This window comes from Gorilla gorilla, chromosome 1 (assembly GCF_029281585.2).
Source record: "Gorilla gorilla gorilla isolate KB3781 chromosome 1, NHGRI_mGorGor1-v2.1_pri, whole genome shotgun sequence".
NCBI classification, from domain to species: domain Eukaryota; kingdom Metazoa; phylum Chordata; class Mammalia; order Primates; family Hominidae; genus Gorilla; species Gorilla gorilla.
Genome location: NC_073224.2, coordinates 106,370,956 through 106,394,476, shown reverse-complemented (window position 1 = coordinate 106,394,476; position 23,521 = coordinate 106,370,956). Strand labels below are relative to the sequence as shown.

Here is a 23,521-nt window from a genome sequence, read left to right as displayed (position 1 = left end):
CCAAGATCACGCCACCATAGTTCAGCCTCGACAACTGAGTGAGACCCTGTCTCAAAAAAAAAAGAAAATTGTAAGGTTTAATACAATTTTCTCTGTTTCTTACATAAGCCATTCTTAGGCAAGAAAAAAATTCTTTGTGAACACATGATGTTATGGATTCATAGGCTCTCATCCTTGAAAGAGGCCTTAAGTTTGACATAGCCTTTTTTTTTTTTTTTTTGTCTTCAATCTCCATATGGTTTGGTGGATTCACTTAAGGAGAGGTTACATTCCTGTTTTGTCTTTTGATCTATGAAATTATTAGAATGGTTTCTGTTCTTTGGCAGATCTGCTAGAATAAAATTTCTTTTCTCTACGGCTTCATACTTTTGTCCTTGTTTTGCTTCCTGAGATCACACCAGTTTGATTCCTCTCCCTGACAATGGTTACGCCCTTCCTGCATTGTTTTTTATTTCTTCTGCGTTTCACGTAAGACATAATTAAAATCTTAAATTATTAACTTTATTGGTAATTATTTCTCATTCACTTCTACTTTAACACTTTTTTTTTTGAGACAAGGTCTTGCTTTGTGGCCCAGGCTGGGTTGCAGTGTTGTGATCACCAGTCAGTACAGTACAGATCCTCTTGCCTCAGACTCCCATGTAGGGGGTACTACAAATGTGTGCCACCACATGTGGCTAAGTTTTTCATTTTTAGTAGAGTTAAGGTCTCTCTCTGTTTCTCAGGCTGGTCTTAAACTTCCAAGCTCAAGTGATTTTCCCACCTCGGCCTTCCAAAATTGGCCAGACTTGTCTCGAACTCCTGACCTCAGGCAATCCATCCACTACGGCCTCCCAAAATTGGCCAGACTGGTCTCGAACTCCTGACCTCAGGCAATCCATCCACCTCGGCCTCCCAAAGCGCTGGGATTACAGGCGTGAGCCACTGTGCCCAGCCAACATTGTTTAAAGTTAGGTAGCCAACTGGAACCTGAAGCTCATCTGTGAACCAAACAGAATAAACCAATACCCTTTACTTCCCTCATTCTTACTATGTATTCTCATAGTATTATGTAATAGTTTTTTAGAAAACATGTTACAGTATGTGATTGGTTCATGATTTTTTTCTAAACCTTTAAAAAATGAAAAAATATAGCATTGCTAAACCTTGTCTTCTCATTCAGTACTAGTGTAATTGTGTTTTAGAATGCCAGTTGTGTCTGCACATTCCCAGCCCTCTCAAGTTCATATCCATCAAAGCTCTCAGTATGTCATCTGTAGCTTCATCTATGTCATTTATAAAAGTGTTGAATTGGTAATTATTTTAAGTTAAAATAATCTTAAAGTTTAAGATTTCTTTAGTCCTGGATATTATAGAAAAAAGGTTTTGAAATAAACATCAGAAGAAATTTGGAAAATAATTTTATTGATAACTTCATTTTCAGATTTCTAGTTTGGAGTAGAAGTCAAGGTTTTTATAGTCTGTATTACTTTTTCTTTGTTTTCAGGGATCCATCTGTCTCTAAGTCTGTAGAACGAATCTTTAAAATCTGGGAAGATAGAAATGTATACCCAGAAGAAATGATTGTGGCATTGAGAGAAGCTTTGAGTAAGTGTCTTTTTCTCTCCTAAAAGAAAATTTTGAGTCAGTCTTTACAATTACATAATTTTATAGATCTGGTCATGTTGTATAATAGTGAAAAATTAAGTTTTGAATCTAGCCCTATTTGTTTAAAGTTAAATATTTATGAAAAATCTAGATCTGTTTGAATTAAAATGTAAGTAGAATTGGTTTTAGGGATGGGGTCGGATTTTGTTTTTTAGTGACTACAAAAGTCAAGCATATTAAGTGGTAATAGCCATCTGGTTATTTTCCTGCGTTTACGTTGAGTGTTTCAAATGGTTCATTGTTTGTGTTAATAAATACTGCCCTGTGCCCTTACTGTTGGAGAATTTTTGCACAGGGTGTCAGTTCTTACTAAGCTGTTTGGTAGTAAGCATATATCAGCAGTCTTTAGACTGTCTTTTGATTTAGATTTACAGTAAGTTGTGTACTGTTTTGTTAAAAGGAATTATGTATTATATGCATGTAATTAAGTTATTGAACAGAAGTTTGTGATAATCTGCTACCATGACTGTCATTTTACTAGAAATTTGCTTTAAAAATGGCATCTTCTAAGAAGCTGTTAAATTCTTCATTTTAATTTGTTAATTGGTATTTTTAAGCCTCCTCCCCTATTCTTTTCAGAATTGGTAATTTCGCTGATGATAAAAATCGTGTTTATTTGACAGCTTCTTAGATCGGGTAGGAATTTCTATTTTTTCATAAAAATGAAAGAAAAGGAAAGAAAGAAACAACACACAGTCTCGGATTGCCTTTTTTCATGCTGCAACTTTGGCACTGAAGTGGACAGACAGAACAGCTTCCCATAATGCCAGATTGCAAAAACTGAAATGTTTTCCAGGTACCACTTTCAAAACTCAGAAGCAGCTGAAAGAAAATCTGAACAAACAACCGAATAAGCAGTGGAAGAAATCACAAAGTAAGGAACAAAATCTCAACTAATATAAAATTACCTCCTCTTTTTGGAGCAGAAGAAAATGTAGACCATTTGACATCGTACCTGGCATAAACCATGGGCAAGCCTGTTTTCCAGGTCTGGGAGGCTCCCAGTGACCTATGCTAAACAAGCCATCATGGAGATACTTCTAAAAAAAACAAACAAACAAACAAACAAAAACTACACTTTAAAACAAAGGAAATGCAGAAAAGGGTTTAATTGAGTGAAGATTCAAGAGTAGTTGGGGGATTGAAAGAAGAAAAAAATACTTGATAGTGTCCAGGATAATTTTCAGGTTCAAGGATATATGATGTTAGAGGCAGCTGGCATTAAACAACAGATCTGAAGAGGAGACTAGGCATTAAGAAGCATTTCTGTGGGAACCATGAAATCTCCAGATTTGGGGGATATACTCTACCAAATTAGACATGGACCTCAGATCCTGGCCAGAAGCTCATTCTGTAATGGGAGCTCCTGTTATATTTATCGTATTTACCCAGCATGAGATCAAGGGAATGGAATACTGCATGTGATAGGCTGCTGTGGGCAAACTGAGGAATATTGAGAGAGACTTGAAGGTGTGGAGGGAACAAAGTAAAAGACAGTGAGAATTGGGAGGTGAAACGAGATACTTGGGATGGTTTTGCTCCAGCGAGCATATGATATCCATCATGATTAAGGGAGTCCTCAGACATCTTTTTGGTCATAAGTTGCATGCTTAGGAACAACAGGAGTCGTCATTTCAGCCAAAGTTCAACCACAGTATTAATATACCTAGAAGTTTCCTTGCCTATTTTTGCTATGAATTGAGTCAGCAGAAAAAGAAATTCAAAGGATAAATTTATAGGAATAGAGTTATTTGTCACCAATTTTCTTCAGCCAGTGCTCAGGATTAATTGGATGTCCTGTTCCTGAACACTCTTAATTTGAGGTATTTAGATCCTCTTACACCCAGACTAGGAAAAAAAGGTACTTGATGTATCTCGGTGTCTCCAAATCAATAATTCTAGGACTTTATGACCTGAAGGGTCTGTTGGAGGTAAGTAGGTCAGGTCTGTCTAAATAGCGTATTTTTACATTGACCACATTTAGGAATGTTCAAATTTCCTAGTCCATTATTTATTTTAGGAATTATGACTTAAATGTGCATGTTTGCCATATGTTCAGAGTATATCTTTAACTATAGAGCTAAAATTTTTCCTGTTAGTCAACTTTTTGTGTCTGTATTCTTAATGACCTTTTGTTTAATTCCAACAGCATCTACAAATCCAAAAGCTGCTCTCAAGTCTAAGATAGTTGCTGAATTTCGAGTAAGTTACAGAATTTGTTTAATATAGCAAAGTATTATTCACCCCTTTTGTATTATAGTTTCCTGTATAGTCCAATAAGATTTATGTGTATTCAATTACACATGTCATGTTTTAAACATGCATGAACTGTTCTAAAGGAACCCAGATTGGGATTAGATTGCTTGGCGTTTTATCTGTTCCCCTAATGGTAGAAATAACCTTCTTCCAGTATATCTATTATCAGCTGAGTTCCGTATTCAATTTATGCGAGCAAGAGAGTTTATTTTCCTGTGAAACTCTTTCTAAATTAGAATTTGCTTAGAATAACAGAAGGCTATGTTTATGTAATTAAAATTTAAAGAGGCTATATAAATGGACCTTTGTCTGTTTTAGTCTTAATTCTGTATCCATAAATTAGCTTTGTGTAATGAAGGAAAAGGATCTTTTAAAGTCTGTAACTAGGCTGGGCACGGTGGCTCACGCCTGTAATCCCAGCACTTTGGGAGGCCGAGGTGGGCAGATCACGACGTCAGGAGATCGAGACCACCCTGGCTAACATGGTGAAACCCCGTCTCTACTAAAAATTAAAAAAAAAAAAAAATTAGCTGGGCGTGGTGGCGGGCGCCTGTAGTCCCAGCTACTCAGGAGGCTGAGGCAGGAGAATGGCATGAACCCGGGAGGTGGAGCTTGCAGTGAGCCGAGATCGTGCCACTGCACTCCAACCTGGGCGACAGAGCGAGACTCCATTTCAAAAAATAAATAAATAAATGAAGTCTATAACTAAACATGGTTTTGACATGATAATTGATCATTAATATCTGTCATCGTGAGAAAAAGTGAAAAGTTTTTTTCCTCCCAGGGTTTTGTTAAGCTTTAGGGTTTTTGTTTGTTTGTTTTGTTTTGTTTTGTTATACAAAATGAGGAGAGAGAGAATGAGAATAATTGAATGATCTTGTAAATGAAATATGGCTCTGGTCTGTGTTTAGTCTCAGGCCCTAATTGAAGAGCTGTTGCTATACAAGCGCTCAGAAGATCAGATAGAACTGAAGGAAAAGCAGTTGTCAACTATGAGGGTGGATGTGTGCAGCACAGAAACTCTCAAATGCTTAAAAGGTAATGCTTACATCCTTTTAGAGTAAGTCAGATTTTCTTTCCATATGTGTCATTTTTCCGGTAATCATACTGGTTTACCTCATAAGGAGATCCTTGGGTAGAAAGCAGTTGTAGCACCTCCGGTTTCCCAGGTAGTTATTTCATGCATATAAATTTCATAAGTAAATTCTGTTGTTCTCATTTCTAGTACTTTCTTGGTGTACTAGGTTATATATAGACAGTTGTATTTCACATGTATGGTTAATTGGTATGGGTATGCTCTTTAATGAAGTCACTCTAATGCCTCATAAAATCTAGTTAGACCATCTAGTTTCCTTGCATTGTAAATTGTAAACCATACTAATAATTTATTATAATGTAAGCCTCATGAAGGCAGAAATTATACTGATTTGTTCATTGCTATACCCTGGCACCTAGAGCAATGCTTGGCACATAATAGATATTTGATGAATATTTTTGAAATAATAAGTAAATGACTACTAGCTATTAATTTTGGCACCAATTTTATTCCTGTACCGTACTTTAAATTTAACAGACCAGACACAGTGCCTGTAATCTCAGCACTTTGGGAAGCCAGGGCAGGAGGACTGCTTGAGACCAAGAGTTTGAGACTAGCCTGGGCAACATAGTGAGACCCTGTCTCTACAAAAAAATTAAAACATTAATGAGCTTGGTGGCACACACCTATAGTCCTAGCTGCTTGGGAGGCTGAGGCAAGCAGATTGTTTGACCCCAGGAGGCTGTAGTGAACTCTGATCATGTCACTGCACTCCAGCCTGGGTGACAGAAGAGACCGTCTCTAAAGAAAAAATTTTTAAAAACAAACAATTTAACATATATTACCTAATTCAATCCTCATAACAGAAAACATACTAAAAAATCTCTATTTTATCACATGAGAGATCTGAGGTCTTGTAAGGAGATTAGTAGCTTACCCAAGTTACACAACTGATAAGAGGCAAAGCCAAAATTTATACTCATATCCAAAGCCATATTCTGCCAGTCACTGGGAAAGAAGTAGATATACTGAATTATCACGAATCTTTTTCAGATAGGAAAGAAGAACTTTTATTGTGATGCATACAGAGGTCACTTTATTTTTACTTTTCTGAACGTTACTTTTCTCGTTTAAGAGATAACATCTTACTACGTTCTGTAATGCAAAAGTTATGGTATAAGCGAATACAGTTGAGCTTCATTTTGTTATTCCTAAGTAAGTAGCAGTGTGGAATCCAATTTGTGAAGAAAATAATTAATCAACAAACTCTTTTAGTTGAACTTTCTTTTCTTTACCTTAATTACAAGTGCCTTCACTCTGGCAGGTTCACATGAGTCTGTTCTGTAAAGAATTTTAATAATCTGTTTTGTGATTTGGAGAAACTTGTTTAAGATAAAATTGTGAGGCAGGGCACGGTGCCTCACAACTGTAATCCCAGCACGTTGGGAGGCCCAGGCGGGCAGATCACGAGGTCAGGAGCTTGAGACCATCCTGGCTAACACAGTGAAACCCCATCTCCGCTAAAAATACAAAACATTAGCCGGGCGTGGTGGCGGGCGCCTGTAGTCTCAGCCACTCGGGAGGCTGAGGCAGGAGAATGGCGTGAACCCGGGAGGCGGAGCTTGCAGTCAGCCGAGATCGCGCCACTGCACTCTAGCCTGGGCGACAGAGTGAGACTCTGTCTCAAAAAAAAAAAAAAAAAAATGTGAAACTAAGAGTATTAGAGTACTGCACAGTAAGGCAGCAAGAGTATGTTCACAAAGAGAGGTTTTCTTCAAAAGTCAAAAGACTAAATTTTTTTATTTTTTATTTTATCCTGAAATGAATATTTCCCATGTCATTTTAGATAAAACAGGTGGGAAGAAGTTCTCCAAAGAATTTGAAGAGGCAAGCTCCAAACTGGAAGAATTTGTGAATGGATTAGATAAGCAGGTGAAAAACGGACCCTCATTAACAGAAGCACTGGAAAATGCTGGAATTTTCTATGAAGCACAATACAAAGAAGTAAAAGTGGTGGCCAATGTAAGTAATAATTAAAGCTGTCTTATACTGAATGCTTGTTACTATATTTCAGAGATTGTTAACATACATTATCTAACTCTGTTAGGATATGCATTTTTATCTCCTTATCGCAGATGAAATTACTTTTGGGATAGGTGCTGTGGTGCACACCTGTAATCCCAGCACTTTGGGAGGCTGAGGCAGGAGGATTGTTTGAGCCCAGGACTTTGAGACCAGCCTGGGCACCATGGTAAAACCGTGTGTCTAGCAAAAAAGTACAGAAATTATCTGGGTGTGATCTCAGGCTTCAATGAGCTGTGATCACGCCACTGCACCCCAGCCTGGCCAACAAGAGTGAGACCCGTCTCAAAAAAAATAGAAGAAATTATGAGGATTAGTAAACTTGTACAAGGTAATACAGCTAGTAAGTGGTAGAATAAGACCTGGGTCTTTTTTTTTTTTGGAACGGAGTTTGTTGCTCTTGTTGCCCAGGCTAGAGTGCAGTGGTGCGATCTCAGCACACAGCAACCTCCACCTCCCGGGTTCAAGCGATTCTCCTGCCTTAGCCCCGCTGAGTAGCTGGGATTACAGGCATGCACCACCATGCCCGGCTAATTTTGTATTTTTAGTAGAGACGAAGTTTCTCCATGTTGGTCAGGCTGGTCTCAAACTCCCGACCTCGGGTGATCCGCCTGCCTTGGTCCCGCAAAGTGCTGGGATTACAGGCAGGAGCCACCGTGCCCGGCCCAATTTTTGTATTTTTAGTAGAGATGGGGTTTCTCCATATTGGTCAGGCTGGTCTTGAACTCCTGCCCACCTTGGCCTCCCAAAGTGCTGGGATTACAGGTGTGAGCCACCGTCCCTGGCCTTACTTTTTTTCTTAACCAGAAAACTGGATGGAAACATCCTGTTACCAAATTTCATGTAAATTGACTGAATTAAGGAACTTTTTTTTTTTTTTTTGAGACGGAGTTTCCCTCTTATTGCCTAGGCTGGAGTGCAATGGCGTGATCTTGGCTCACTTCAACCTCCGCCTCCCGGGTTCAAGTGATTCTCCTGCCTCAGCCTCCTGAGTAGCTGGGATTACAGGCATGTGCCACCACACCTAGCTAATTTCATATTTTTAGTAGAGATGGGGTTTCTCCATGTTGGTCAGGCTGGTCTCAAACTCCCTACCTCAGGTGATCCGCCCACCTCGGCCTCCCAAAGTGCTGGGATTACAGGCATGAGCCACCACACCCAGCCAGGGAACTTCTTTTTATTCCCCCAAGAAAGGGAGAGAGGTGATAAATGGGCATGTGTCTAATGACCTCTGAAAGAAACTAACTGTTCCATAATGAATTTTTTTTAAGTTTTAATCACTGTGTATGGTCGTAAAAGCATATGGTACTGTAGGTCCCACCAGTCCTACTTCGTAGAAGGAATCCCTTTTAATGCATTTTGCTATTTTTTTCTGGCATTTGCTTCCATATTTTAAATGATTTGCCCATATTATTCTTTCTTGATTTATCCTATTTTAGAAATAGCTGTTAACTTCCTGATATGACAGATGTGGATTTAGCTTATACTCACCCGCCTGTCTCCTTCTCCCAGTTTTGTTGTATAACTGTTTTAAATCTGTTATCTATAAATTAAAGGACTGTATTTACTATTTTTTGACCATTAACACTAGACTCCCTACTTCGTAAAATTTGGTTAGTAGCATCCCTGTTTGCTCCCATTAGTTTTCATCTATCCCTTCAATTTTCCAGCTTCAATCAACTATATTTACTTTTTTTTGTTGTTGTTTTTTTTTTTTGAGATGGAGTCTCGCTCTGTCACCCAGGCTGGAGTGCAGTGGCGCACTCTTGGCCTCACTGCAACCTCCACCTCCTGGGTTCAGGTGATTCTCCTGCCTCAGCCTCCCGAGTAGCTGGGATTACAGGTGCATGCCATCATGCCTGGCTAATTTTTGGTTTTTTAGTAGAGACAGGGTTTCACCATGTTGGACAGGCTCGTCTTGAACTCCTGGCCTCAAGTGATCCACCCACCTCAGCCTCTCAAAGTGATGGGACCATAGGCATCAGCCACCACACCCAGCCAACTGTATTTACTTCTGTATTGTCAAAGTTGGTAATATTTACATTCTGTTCTACAATCATACTTAATTACTCTTTGCTACTCTAAAGGTTGAAAAACAATTTTTCAAAAAGCTTACATTATAACTCTGTAAACATTGTTCATTGCAAGGTTTTGTGGTAACTGTAGTTGTACTAGAAGTTTTGTTTTTTCCTGGAGTTTTGTTTTCTCTTTTATTGTTTGCCCTTGCATAGCCTTTTTAAATTCTCCATCACACCAGCTATTCTGAATTCCCTTTTCCCCCTGGGTCCTCCCTACCTGAATTTTCATTTTCCGTCCCCAGTTTAGGTTATTCCCTAAGTCTCAGGCTAAAATAGCTCTTAACTGTTGTCCTGAGTTGAGTCCTCTATTTTCCAGATTCCATGTCTTTTTTTCTTGGTTTCTATCATTGTACTGGAGCAGTCTCAAGTAATTTCCCAAAAAAAAGTGTTTGTGAGAGGGAAATTTTGTCTGACCTTATATTTAGAAATGTCTTAGGCTGGGCACAGTGGCTCATGCCTGTAATTCCAACACTTTGGGAGGCTGAGGTAGGAGGATCACTTGAGGCCAGGAGTTCGAGATTAGCCTGGGCAACATTGTGAGACCCTTCTGTACATTAAAAGAAGAAAGAAAAGGAAAAATACATTAAAATGTCTTAGATCATTGATTTTCTCCCCCTGCCCAACCCCGAATTGGCTAATGGATAAGCAGGTTGATTTTCAGCTTTTAGGAAATGTGTACATTTAATACAGTAAATTTCCTTCTAAGTTGCATCCCATGAGTTTTTATATTTAAGTATATCTTTTGCAAAGAGCATATAGTTGGATCTTGTTTTAGTTTTATTGTTATGTTTTGATCTAGTCTGAAAATCTTTGACTTTGCAGTGTTTAGTCTACTTATTGATATGCTTGGGTTTAAGTCTACCATCTTTCTATTTGTCCTGTGTGTCCTTTCCTTTGTTACTCCTTTTTTGCTTTTTTTAATTAATCAAATAATTTTTAGATTTCTGTTTTGTCTCCTGTTTTTGCTTGCGTGTACTCTCTCTTCCTCTCTTCCTTTCTCCTTCCCTCTTCCTCCCTCCTTTCCTCTCCCTCCTTCCTTCCATCTCCCAGATTTCACCTTTTTATAAGGATACCAGTCATATTAGATTAGGGCCCATCCTGATGACCTCACTTAACTTGATTACCTCTGTAGAAATCCTGTCTTCAAATAATTCTGGGGTACTAGGAGTGAGGACTTCAACATATGAGTCAGGGGGTACAGAGATAGATAATTCACCCATAACAAATGGCTTCGTGTTTTTTATAAATTTTCAAAAATTCTCAGCTATTGATCTCAATTATTGTTACTGTTTCATCTCCCTCCTCTCCTCTTGGAACTCACATTAGTATGTATGGATCTCATTGTTGTGTTCCAAATGCCTTTTTTTATAGTCCTGTCTGAATTTTCCATCTTTTATTTCTCTCTCTGCTTCCTTCTAGATATTCTACTAACTAGTCTTGTAATTCATTAATACCTTATTCTGTTGAATCTTGTCTGTGATTAAACCAAACCCATCTATTCTTAGTTGGTTTACTTTTCAGTTCTAGAATTGCTGCTGAATTTTTTTAAAGAAAGAGTTCAATTTTCTGGTAAAATTTATTCATCTTTTTAAATCTCACCATTATGAAAGATCTTAAGTACAGTATGAAGACCTTTTTTTCCTGAATTATTTGAAAATAAGTTGCTTGTACCCCATTATCCAAAATGTTTTAGTGTGTATTTCCTACTGGACATACTCTCCTACATAACCATCAGGTGTATGTATGTATTTATTTATTTAGCCGGGCGCGGTGGCTCACACCTGTAATCCCAGCACTTTGGGAGGCCGAGGCAGGTGGATCACGAGGTCAGGAGATCGAGACCATCCTGGCTAACATCGTGAAACCCTGTCTCCACTAAAAAATACAAAAAATTAGCCGGGCGCAGTGGCAGGCGCCTGTAGTCCCAGCTACTTGGGAGGCTGAGGCAGGAGAATGGCGTGAACCTGGGAGGCGGAGCTTGCAGGGAGCCGAGATCGCGCCACTGCACTCCAGCCTGGGAGACAGAGCAAGACTCCGTCTCAAAAAAAAAAAAAAAAAAAATCATGCACTCCAAAAAGATGTGTTGAAGCCCTAACCTTCAGTACATGTGAATGTGACCTTATTTGGAAATAGGGTCTTTGCTGATATAATCAAGTTAAAATGAGTTCACTGGGGTGGGCCTTAATCATCCGATATAACTTGTGTCCATATAAGAAGAGGGAAACTGGCTGGGTGCAATGGCTCACACCTGTAATCCCAGCACTTTGGGAGGCTGAGGCAGGCAGATCCCTTGAGGTCAGGAGTTCAAGACCAGCCTGGCCAATATGGTGAAACCCCGTCTATACTAAAAATAGGAAAAATTAGCCAGGCATGGTGGCGGGTGCCTGTAATCCCAGCTACTTGGGAGGCTGAGGCAGGAGAATCGCCTGAACCCAGGAGGCAGAGGTTGCAGTGAGCCAAGATCACACCATTGCACTCCAGCCTGGGCAAGAAAGCAAGACTCTGTCTCAAAAAAAAAAAAAAAAAAAGAGAGAAACTGAGAAACTGGACAGAAGCACAGGGAGAACATCATGTGACAGCATAGGCAGATATTGGAGCGATGCAGCTACAAGCCAAAAACATCAAGGATTGATGGGCACCACCAGAAACCAGGAAATGGCAAGGAAGAATTCTGCCCAGTGTCAGAGAGAGCACAGCCTGCTGACATCTTAATTTTGGACCACTAGCCTTCAGAGACAATAAATTTCTGTTGTTTTAAGCCACTCATTTTGTAGTACTTAATTAACCACTGCCCTAAGAAACTAATATACCAATTAATGAATGTTTTGTGAGGAAGTATTTTGAAACTATGTAAATATCTTGTTCCTTACCAGACTTTCGATGTATTCATTTATTTATATGAATGGACTTGAATCCTGTTTACTCACTGTTTTAATTCATTACTACTAATATTTATTTTGATGCTCAGTTTGACAAAGTTTTGGTCAATGTGAGCTCCTTTCTGTGTTCTTTTGACATATCCCCCTTTTTTTTTTTTTTTTTTTTTTTGAGACGAACTTTCCACTCTTGTTGCTCAGGCTGGAGTGCAGTGTCACGATCTCGGCTCACTGCAACCTCCGCCTCCCAGGTTTAAGCAATTCTCCTACCTCAGCCTCCCAAGTAGCTGGGATTACAGGCATTCGCCACCACGCCTGGCTAATTTTATATTTTTAACAGTGATGGGGTTTCACCATGTTGGCCAGGCTGGTCTCAAACTCCTGACCTCAGGTGATCCGCCTGCCTCTGCCTCCCAAAGTGCTGAGATTACAGGCGTGAGCTACTGGCCCCACTTTTTTACGCTACTAATTGCTTTTCTAACAGTGTAAAACCTTGCTCCCTTGTCTTCAATATATTTACTTTTTTTTTTTTTGGAGATGGAGCCTCGTGCTGTTGCCCAGGCTGGAGCGTGGTGGCACAATCTTGGCTCACTGCAACCTCTGTCTCCTGGGTTCAAGCGATTCTCCTGCCTCAGCCTCCTGAGTAGCTGGGACTACAGACGCACACCACCACGCCCGGCTAATTTTTGTATTTTTAGTAGAGACGCGGTTTCACCATATTGGTCAAGCTGGTCTTGAACTCCTGACCTCATGATCTGCGCTCCTTGGCCTCCCAAAGTGCTGGGATTACAGGCGTGAGCCACCGCGCCTGGCCTCAGTATTTTTACTTAATCAGTTGTGGCCAGTCTCCCAGCACTTCCATCTCTCTCCAACCACCTTTATGGGTTTTCTTTTTATCCTGCTTAGACTCCAACATCCTTTGCAATGCCTCCCTCCCATGCAGACATTTTTCTCATTTTTGGGTCCATTCTCTCTAAGCCACTGAGTTTTTTCCCTCAGCTCCAGCTAATGGGTTGTGGACTAAATTGCTCACAGAGGAAGGGAAAGAAATTTTTCACTATTTTCATGAACGTATTAATCATAGCTGTTGGGTTTTTGTCATATAGTTCCAATATTGGCTTCACCTGTTACTGGTATGTTAGTGGTGTTTGGTGTTTTTGTTTTGTTTTGTTTAGTGCCCAGAGGTAGCTGCTAATGTAGTGTCTGCATTTTCTTTTTAGCCATTTGGACCTATCTCTTAGCATGCCTGCTAATTTTTTATTGAATGCCGAACATTAAAAGATTATGGAGTCTCTGGATGATTTTTCTTCCTTCAGAGACAGTTCACCCTTGTTTTGCTAGGCAGATATTGAGGCTGGTCATATTAATTAAATCTGAAACCTAACTGACTTGAGGCTGAATTGCAGTTTAAGCAAGTCTTGTTCCACCTCTGGTTCACTCCAGCTTCTGGAATGTAGATTTTTCCTACAGAGAGCCTGGAATGATCACTAAGCCCCCTTCTCCATGGCATGATTTGAACTGTCTAGTCCTTGTTTCCTCATCACTATGAGACCACTGCTTTTTCCAAGGTTTTCTGCTTGGCTTCTTCCCTCTCAAGCAGCTTCAGAATTCAGCAAATATCTTGAAGGAAAAATTGTTGAGCCAGTTCTCTCTTTCATCAGAATCTTGGCCTTTCAGTCCTCTAATTTTTGCCTGTTAAGACCAGCAAGACTGTTAAAAGCTCTGCTTTTTTTCTCTTTATTTAATAGTGGCCCTCTCTTGTCCTTTTTGCCTTAATTCTCAGCTTCTTGCCTAGCTCCCCAGAATCAGCAGAATCCTAAGAGAAAATAATGTCAGCTTAGCTCTCCATGCTTTCCCTCTGATAGTATTTGCCACTTAGTTTTTGGTGGCCTTAGCACTCTCCAGTACATTCAAACGAGTGTGTCTGTGTATCTGGCTTTTCTACTTGTTCTTGATGGGAGCATTAGTCTACTATAAGCTACTGAGTTATATCAAAAGCAAAAAGCTAGATTCTAATGTATTCATATCTTTTTAAAAATAATGCTTCTTGGCTGGGCACAGTGGCTCACACGTGTAATCCCAGCACTTTGGGAGGCTGGGGCAGGCAGATCACCTGAGGTCAGGAGTTCGAGATCAACCTAGCCAACATGGCGAAATTTTGTCTCAACAAAAAACACAAAAATTAGCCAGGAGTGGTGGTATGTGCCTGTAGTCCCAGCTACTTGGAGGGCTGAGGTGGGAGGATCGCTTGAACCTGGGAGGCGGAGGTTGCAGTGAGCTATGATCGTGCCACTACACTCAAGCCTGGGTGATAGAACGAGACCCTGTCTGAAATAAAATAAAATAAAGGTTCTTGAATTTACAAAACAAAATAATAACACAATCTAATGGTCATCGACTCTCAAAAAATGAAAAATTCAAAAGATATCTTTAAGACATTAGCAATTAAGACTATCAGGACATCAATAGGATTTAAGCCAAGTGGTCAATATTAACATCAACAGTGGTAAGTCGTATTGATTGTATGTGCCCTTGATATGGTGTGATCACAGTAGCAGTTTGCCTCTGTGGCCTTCCACCCAAAAACTCATTACCCCAGTCTAGCCATGAGAAAAATATCAGTCAAATCTCAATTGACAGTCTACAAAATACCTGACCAGTACTCTTGAAAACTGTCAAGATCATCAAAACCAGTGAAAGTCCAGGCCGGGCGCAATGGCTTACGCCTGTAATCCCAGCACTTTGGGAAGCCGAGACAGGCTGATCATGAGGTCAGCAGTTCAAGACCAGCCTGGACAACATGGTGAAACCCCGTCTCTACTAAAAATACAAAAATTAGCCAGGTGTGGACGTGCACGCCTGTAATCCCAGCTACTCAGGAGGCTGAGGCAGGAGAATCACTTGAACCCAGGAGGCAGAGGTTGCAGTGAGCCAAGACCACACCACTGCACTCCAGCATGGGCGACACAGCAAGACTCCATCTCAAAAAAAAAAAAAAAGAAAGTCCAGCAAAGTGTCACAAACAAGAGGAGTCTAAGGAGAAAGAAGACGTGACTACTAAATGTTCTGTGGTATCTTGGATGGGATCCTAGGTTAGAAAAGGACATTAGGTAAAAAAAAAAAAAAAAAAAAAAAAAAAAAAAAAAACCTGAGGAAATCTAAAGTATGGACTTTTGTTAATAATTATGAATATTGATTAATTAATGTGACAAATGTATCATACTAATATAAGATGTTAATAATAGGGAAAATTGGATATAGGGTATGTGGGAACTATCTTTGCAATGATTTTCTAACACCTAAAACTTCTTTTACAACAAACTATTTTTGTTTTGAGATAGGGTCTCGCTTTGTCACCCAAGCTGGAGTGCAGTGGTGTGATCACTGCTCACTGCAGCCCTGACCTGGGCTCAAGCAGTCCTCCCACCTCAGCCCCCTAAGTAGCTGGCACTACAGGCAGCTGGGACTACAGGCGCATGCTACCATGCCCAGCTAATTTTTTTTTATTTTTTTGTAGAGACAGTATCTCCCTATGTTGCCCAGGCTGGTCTTGAACTCCTGGCTTCAAGTGATCCTCCTTGCCTCAGCCTCCCAAAGTGCTGAGATTACAGACATGAACCACCAGGCCCAGCCCCTGTTTTTTAAAACAATAGCATCTGACCTCCCAGGCTTTGCTTTACTTTTGGATTTGATTTTTTTTTTTTTTTCTTGTCTGTCACATTTCTTGCTGTATCTCCAGTACCTAGAAGATACATTTAGGCTCTCAATAAATATTGGTTGGTTGGATAGATAAACAGGAGCAAGGGAATATAAATTACAGATAACTGCTAGGTTTCTAACTCAGGCAACTGTGTGGATGGTAATATTCACTTAGGGAGTATAAAAAGCAGAAACTAGAAACTACTGCATGCTTGACAGATGATATATTATCTTGTTTTGTGCCAGCAATGTACGTGGTTAATAATAGAAAATCTAATCAGAGTCAAAATGGGTGGCCAGGGATGATGGTGTATGCCTGCAATCCTAGCATTTTGGGAGGCTGAGGTGGGAGGATCACTTGAGCCGAGGAGTTCAAGACTAGCCTGGATAACATAGCAGGACCTCATCTCTCATTTAAGAGAATAAAATTTTATTTAAAAAAAAAAAAAAGCAGCCGAACACGGTGGCTCAAGCCTGTAATCCCAGCACTTTGGGAGGCCGAGGTGCATGGATTACCTGACATCAGGAGTTCAAGACCAGCCTGGCCAACATGGTGAAACCCCGTCTCTACTAAAAATTCAAAAATTAGCCGGGCGTGGTGGTGCACGCCTGTAATTCCAGCTACTCGGGAGGCCGAGGCAGGAGAATCACTTGAACCCAGGAGGCAGAGGTTGCGGTGAGCTATGATCATGCCACTGCACTGCAGCCTGGGCAACAAGAGCGAAATTCCTTCTCAAAGAAAAAAAGAGGAGGCTGGGTTTGGTGGCTCATGCCTATAATCCCAGCACTTTGGGAGGCTGAGGCGTGTGGATCACTTGAGGCCAGGAGTTCGAGACCAGCCTGGCCAACATGGTGAAACCCCATCTCTATTAAAAATACAAAAATTAGCCAGGCATGGTGATGTGTTCCTGTGGATCCAGCTACTTGGAAGGCTGAGGTAGAAGGATCACTTCAACCCAGGAGGCAGAGGTTGCAGTGAACCGAGATCGTGCCACTACACTCTAGCCTGGGTGACAAAGTGAGACTCTGCCTCAAAAAGAAAAAATGTTAACTTTCTGGTCTTTTTCCAAGGAGTAAACTCCTTTTTTCTCTTTTAGGCATATAAAACCTTTGCTAACCGAGTAAACAATTTAAAGAAGAAGTTGGATCAATTGAAGTCAACCCTTCCAGATCCTGAAGAATCACCAGTTCCTTCCCCAAGCATGGACGCTCCCTCCCCGACTGGTTCTGAGTCTCCTTTTCAGGGAATGGGAGGTGAGGAATCCCAGTCACCAACCATGGAGAGTGAGAAATCTGCCACACCTGAACCTGTGACAGATAATCGTGATGTGGAAGACATGGAACTCTCAGATGTGGAAGATGATGGGTCAAAAATCATTGGTATGTCTTTATGTGATTAATAGACAACTTATTCCTTATCTGTTTTGCCTTCTCAGCAATGAATACATCACAGGCAGGTATTGAAAGATAGTTCATTTCTTAAAAGATAGAACACCAAGGTAGCATTATAATCTCTAGAGCAGTTGTTGAGGATTTGATATGCCAAATGTGTTAAGAATCATTGCTCAGTATCTGCACTGTTAAAATGCTAGCTACTAGGCCATGGGCGGTGGATCACCTGAGGTCAGGAGTTCGAGACCACCCTAGCCAACATGGTGTAACCCTGTCTCTACTAAAATACAAAACTTATCCAGGTATGGTGGCAGGTACCTGTAATTCCAGCTACCCGGGAGGCTGAGGCAAGAGAATCGCTTGAACCTGAGAGAGAGGTTGCAGTGAGCTGAGATCATGCCACTGCACTCCAGTCTGGGAGACAGAGCGAGACTCCGTCTTGGGGGGACGGTCGGGGGAAAGTAGCTACTAGCTACCTGTGGCTAAGCATTTGAAATGAAGCTTGTCCAACTTGAGATGTGCTATAAGTATAAAATACACACTGAGGCCGGGTGCAGTGGCTCATGCCTGTAATCTCAGCACTTTGTGAGGCTGAGGCGGGCAGATTGCTTGAGTCCAGGACTTTGAGACCAGCCTGGGCAACATAGTGAAACCCCGTCTCTACAAAAAATATAAAAATTAGTCAGCGTGGTGGCATGCGTCTGTAGTCCCAGCTGCTGGAAAGGCTGAGGCAGGAGAATCACTTGAGCCTGGGAGGCGGAGGTTGCAGTGAGCCAAGACCATGTCACTGCACTCAAGCCTAGATGACAGAGGGAGACCCTCTCTCCAAAAAAAACAAAACCAGACACATTGGAGTCCAGAAACTAGGCCGAGCATGGTGGCAGAAACTCTCCCAAAGAGTTAAAATATCTCATTAATAATTTTTATATTTATAACACTGAAATGAAAATATTTGGGATATATTAGGATGAATAAAATAGAATTTTTAAATTACATGTGTCTGTTTCTTTTTATGTGTTTGTTTTTGAGAGAAAAGGAGAGTTTCCCTCTGTCGCCCAGGCTGGAGTGCAGTTGCGCAATCTTGGCTCACTGCATCCTCCATCTCCTGGGTTCAAACAATTCTCCTGCCTCAGCCTCCCGAGTAGCTAGGATTGATTGTAGGTGCATACCACCACACCCGGCTATTTTTTGTATGTTTATTAGAGACGGAGTTTCACCATGTTGGGCAGGCTGATCTCGAACTCCTGACCTCAAGTGATCCGCCTGCCTCGGCCTCTCAAAGTGCTGGGAGGTGGGCTTGAGCCACCATGCCCGGCCCTGATTCTTTTTTTTTTTAATTTGGCTGCTAGAAAATTTAAACTTACATATGTGGCATATGTGGCTTAAATTGTATTCATGTTAAATAGCACTGTTTTGGGATGAGGGGTCACTTATACTGGAATTCCTTATTCTCTGTCACTTTTGACCATCAAGAATTCCAAAGTCAGTTTGTTAATCACAGTTTCAGAAATAACCTGATTTGGTGAATTGTTTCTCTTATATCCCCAGCCTTTATAAATCTTATTAGATAGTTTGACTCCTGTTGAATTCAGTGCACTATTGATACAGCCCTTAAAACATTAAAAATAATTATTCAAGGTGATCGAGAGTTAAAACATTGTAGTTTCAAATTAGTTAGTGCCTGATTGCACCCCCCAATAGGGCAATTTCAGGAAGCCAGAGGAAAATACAATGAACACTATAGAGGTTCTGTTTCTAAGAACAGAAGTTCTTAGAAAGTTCTCAGGTTAATGGAAAAGAAAAACACAGGACAGTTTATGAAAAATATCATTTCCAAAAGACAGAACACAAATGTGTACCAAATAATAACATGCTTCTTGAATTGTACAGATTTAATACACAAATACTAAGAAAATGCAAAGGAATCATTGAAAAGTAAGATACAAGATAAATTCTGGAAATTGCTTGCTTTTTTTTTTTTTTTTGAGACGGGAGTCTCACTTTGTTGCCCAGGCTGGAATGCAGTGGCACAATCTCGGCTCATTGCAACCTCTGCCTCCTGGGTTCAAGCGATTCTCGTGTCTCAGCCTCTGTAGTAGCTGGGATTATAGACGCCTGCCACCACACCCAGCTAATTTTTTGTATTTTTTGTGGAGGCAGGATTTCACCATGTTGACCAGGCTGGTCTCGAAATCCTGACCTCACATGAGCCATTGTCCCCAGCTGGAAATTGCTTTTAAGCAGATATTAAAGGTAGGAATTATCATAAATTATGAAGAGTGTGACTTTTTCAAAAAAGCATGAAGTGAGTCGTTGTTTTCTCTAAAGTAGTGCCTTTTCCCCCAAGTCCGGAAATATTAGGACATGTTATTTCATATAGGAAGTAAAGTCTGGAAAGTAGTAGGATGTAATATCTCTTTTCTTTGTTGAAACAGTCGAGGACAGGAAGGAAAAACCTGCAGAGAAGTCAGCTGTATCCACTTCTGTACCTACAAAGCCAACAGAAAATATTTCAAAGGCCTCTTCATGTACCCCAGTGCCTGTGACCATGACAGCAACTCCACCTCTTCCAAAGCCTGTGAATACTTCTCTTTCCCCTTCCCCAGCATTGGCTTTGCCAAACCTGGCTAATGTGGATCTGGCAAAGATCAGTTCCATCCTTAGCAGTTTAACATCAGTCATGAAAAATACTGGTAAGTAAGCCCAGTAAGGAGGATAAAAAGTTAATTTCCATCTTTTTAAATTGAATCATTAATCTGTTTTTGGGGGGTTTGTTGTTGTTGTTGTTTAGACAGAGTCTTGCTCTGTCTCCCAGGCAGGAGTGCAGTGGTGCGATCTTGGCTCACTGCAACCTCTGCCTCCCGGGTTCAAGTGTTCTGCTGCTTGAGCCTCCCAAGTAGCTGGGATTACAGGCACCTGCTACCACGCCCGGCTAATTTTTGTATTTTTAGTAGAGATGGGGTTTCACCATGTTGGCCAGGCTGGTCTCGAACTTCTGACCTCAGGTGATACACCCACCTCGGCCTCCCAAAGTGCTGGGATTATAGGCGTGAGTCACCGTGCCCAGTCTGTTGTTGATTTTTTTTAATTAATGATTTTTTTTTTTTCTGAGATGGAGTTTCAGTCATGTTACCCAGGCTGGAGTGCAATGGTGCAAACTTCACTCACTGCAGCCTCCATCTACCAGGTTCAAGCAATTCTGCCTTAGCCTCCCAAATAGCTGGGACTACAGGCATGTGCCACCATGCCCGGCTAATTTTGTATTTTTGGTAGAGACGGGGTTTCACCATGTTGGTCAGGCTGGTCTCGAACTCCTGACCTCAGGTGATCCACCCATCTTGGCCTCCCAAAGTGCTGGGATTACAGGCATGAGCCAGCGCACCCAGCTAAATTAATTGTTAAATTAAAAAATAATCCAATAATGGGTCATTATAGAAAAATTAGAAAATAAGCAAAGAGAATGAAAGAAATATCTAGGCCAGGCGTGGTGGCTCATGCCTGTAATCCCAGCACTTTGGGAGGCTGAGATGGTAGATTGCCTGAGGCCAGGAGTTCGAGACCAGCCTTCGCAATATAGTGAGACCCTATCTCTAAATAAAAAATTAAAAATGAAAAAAATTTTTAATAGATATCTATAATCCTGTTACCCCAAAGGAAACCACTTGTGTTTACCCTTAAAAGTATATGTGTATATGAATGTTTTGGAGAATTAAATATGTATAACAATTTTTAAAAAAGTAATTAAGTGTATTGCATATACTGTTTCAAAACTAGATATTTAAAAGTTAATTATATATCTTGAATGTTTTTATGAATCATTAAATATTTCTCTACATCATTTTTAATAGCTGCATAGCATGTGGTAACTTATCTAATCCTTTATTATTAGGCACTTAGTATGTTTCCAGTTTTTTACTTTTATGAAGAATACTATAGGGCCAGGTGTGGTGGCTCACGCCTGCAATCCCACCACTTTGGGAGGTGGAGGCAGGTTGATCACTTGAGGCCAGGAGTTGAGACCAACCTGGACAACATGGCGAAACCCCATCTCTACTTAAAAAAACAAAAATTATGGCCGAGCGTGGTGGCTCACACCTGTAATCCCAGCACTTTGGGAGGCCAAGGCGGGTGGATCACGAGGTCAAGAGATCGAGACCATCCTGGCCAACATGGTAAAACCCCATCTCTACTAAAAATACAAAAAAATAGCTGGGCATGGTGGCGGGCGCCTGTAGTCCCAGCTGCTCGGGAGGCTAAGGCAGGAGAATGGCCTGAACCCGGGAGGCGGAGCTTGCAGTGAGCCAGGATCGCGCCACTGCACAGCCTGGGCGACAGAGCAATACTCCGTCTCAAAAAAAAACAAAAACAAAAATCAAAAATTAGGCCAGGTTTGGTGGCTCACGCCTGTATTTCCAGCACTTTGGGAGGCCAAGGCAGGCAGATCACCTGAAGTCAGGAGTTCAAGACCAGCCTGGCCAACTTGGTGAAACCTTGTCTACTAAAAATACAAAAATTAGCTGGGCATGGTGGCATGCGTCTGTAGTCCCAGCTACTTGGGAGGCTGAGGCAGGACAATCGCTTGAACCTGGGAGGCGGGGGTTGCAGTGAGCCAAGATCACGCCACTGCACTTCAGCCTGGGCAACAGAGCAAGACTCCGTCTCAAAAAAAGAAAAAATCAGCCAGCTGTGGTGGCACGTACCTGTAATCCCAGCTACTCATAAGGCTGAGGCATAAGTATCATTTGAACCCAGAAGGCAGAGGTTGCAGTGATCCAGGATCAAGCCACTGCACTCCAGCCTGGTTGACAGAGCGAGACTCTTGTCTCAAAAAAAAACAAAAAACAAAAAAAAAAAACTGTAAATTATAAAAATTTTATGAATAACCCTTTGCAAGGGTTAAGTATATAAAACCTTTTTAATGGAATTTTTTTTAATTTTTATTTATTTATTTATTTATTTTGAGACAGTCTCACTCTGTCCCCCAGGCTGCTGGAATGCAGTGGCGCGATCTCAGCTCACTACAAGCTCCGCCTCCCAGGTCACGCCATTCTCCTGCCTCAGCCTCCTGAGTAGCTGGGACTACAGGTGCCTGCCACTACGCCCAGCTAATTTTTTGTATTTTTGGTAGAGACGGGCTTTCACCATGTTAGCCAGGATGGTCTCGATCTCCTGACCTCGTGATCTGCTCGCCTTGGCCTCCCAAAGTGCTGGGATTAACAAGCGTGAGCCACCGCACCCGGCCATTTATTTATTTATTTTGAGACAAGGTCTCACTCCATCACCCAGGCTGGAGTGCAGGGGTGCAGTCATGGCTTACTGTAACCTCAAACTTCTGGGTTCAAGTGATCCTCCTGCCTGAGCCTTTGAGTGGCTGAGATCACACGTGTGCACCACCACATCTGGCTAAGTTTTGTGGGTTTTTTGGTAGAGACAGTGTCTTACTATGTTGCCCAGGCTGATCTTGAACTCCTGGGCTCAAGTGTTCCTCCCATCTTGGCCTCCTAAAATGTTGGGATTACAATCATGAGCCACTGCACCCAGCCCAAAATTTTTTAAATAAATTTTGCCGGGCAAGGTGGGATACCATGTAGTCCCAGCTACTCGGGAGGCAAATGCAGGAGGATCACTTGATGCCAGGAATTCCAGGACGTGTAGTTCACTGTGATCACGCCTGTGAATGTCCACTGCACTCCAGCCTGAGCAACCCAGTGAGACCATATCTCAAAAACTAAATAAAAATAAATAAAGTCTTTTAATATATAACTAAATTGATATCCAAAAAAGTGCTATTTTATATGACTAATATATGAAAGCTTCTGTTGTTCCTTACCTTATCCAGTTACTTGCCTTGTGCAGTCTACAAATCCAGCCTTAAAAAGTTGTTTAATTTCCATTTCTTCTATGAAAGATGTTAAAAATTTTTTTCCTTTGCTTATCACTTAAGTTTCTTTGTGAAATATCTGTTCATATTTATCTTTTTTAAAATAACAAATGTTTTTCTCTTTATATATTTTATTTCCTGTGTTAAAGATCAACCCAGTGTTTTTAAATGTAAAAATATAAAGGAAATTTCTTAAATAATCTCATTTTAAAAGCTATTTCAAAAGCATATAACTTACCAGTCACATGAAATTATGCAGTGGCTGAGTTATACAACTGCAGTGGCTCTCAGCATCCAGTCAGCCAGCAGTATTTATTGAGCACCTACAGGGCTCTGAACTGTAGGTGCCATTTGGTGGAGAAAAAAGATTGTCCAGGTGTGGTGGCACATGCCTGTAATTCCCAGCACTTTGAAAAGCCAAGGTGGGAGGATCACTGGAGGTCAAGAGTTGAAGACCACCCTGTGCAATGTAGCAAGACCCTGTCTCTATTTTTTAAAAATAAATAAGAAATATTGGGGCTCTCAAAACTATGAAAATCACTTAATACTTGTTTGTTTTTTTCGAGACGGAGTC

The 23,521-nt window shown here is 41.0% G+C and overlaps 1 protein-coding gene across 11 annotated transcripts in view; it reads left to right on the top strand.

Annotated features, from left to right (window-relative positions):
- Window positions 1–23,521, top strand: part of RPRD2 (regulation of nuclear pre-mRNA domain containing 2) — a 111,300-nt gene that overhangs the window by 75,101 nt on the left and 12,678 nt on the right. For 6 of the 11 annotated variants that reach the window (XM_055358017.2, XM_055357997.2, XM_055358020.2 and 3 more), the window contains exons 3-9: window positions 1,487–1,587; window positions 2,444–2,521; window positions 3,797–3,849; window positions 4,815–4,941; window positions 6,786–6,961; window positions 16,772–17,054; window positions 19,502–19,759. In XM_055358017.2, the coding sequence (XP_055213992.1) occupies window positions 1,487–1,587; window positions 2,444–2,521; window positions 3,797–3,849; window positions 4,815–4,941; window positions 6,786–6,961; window positions 16,772–17,054; window positions 19,502–19,759 (1,076 nt within the window). The remainder of the gene's footprint in view (window positions 1–1,486; window positions 1,588–2,443; window positions 2,522–3,796; window positions 3,850–4,814; window positions 4,942–6,785; window positions 6,962–16,771; window positions 17,055–19,501; window positions 19,760–23,521) is intronic. The other 5 variants (XM_055358033.2, XM_055358005.2, XM_055358026.2 and 2 more) reach the window with 1 other exon arrangement.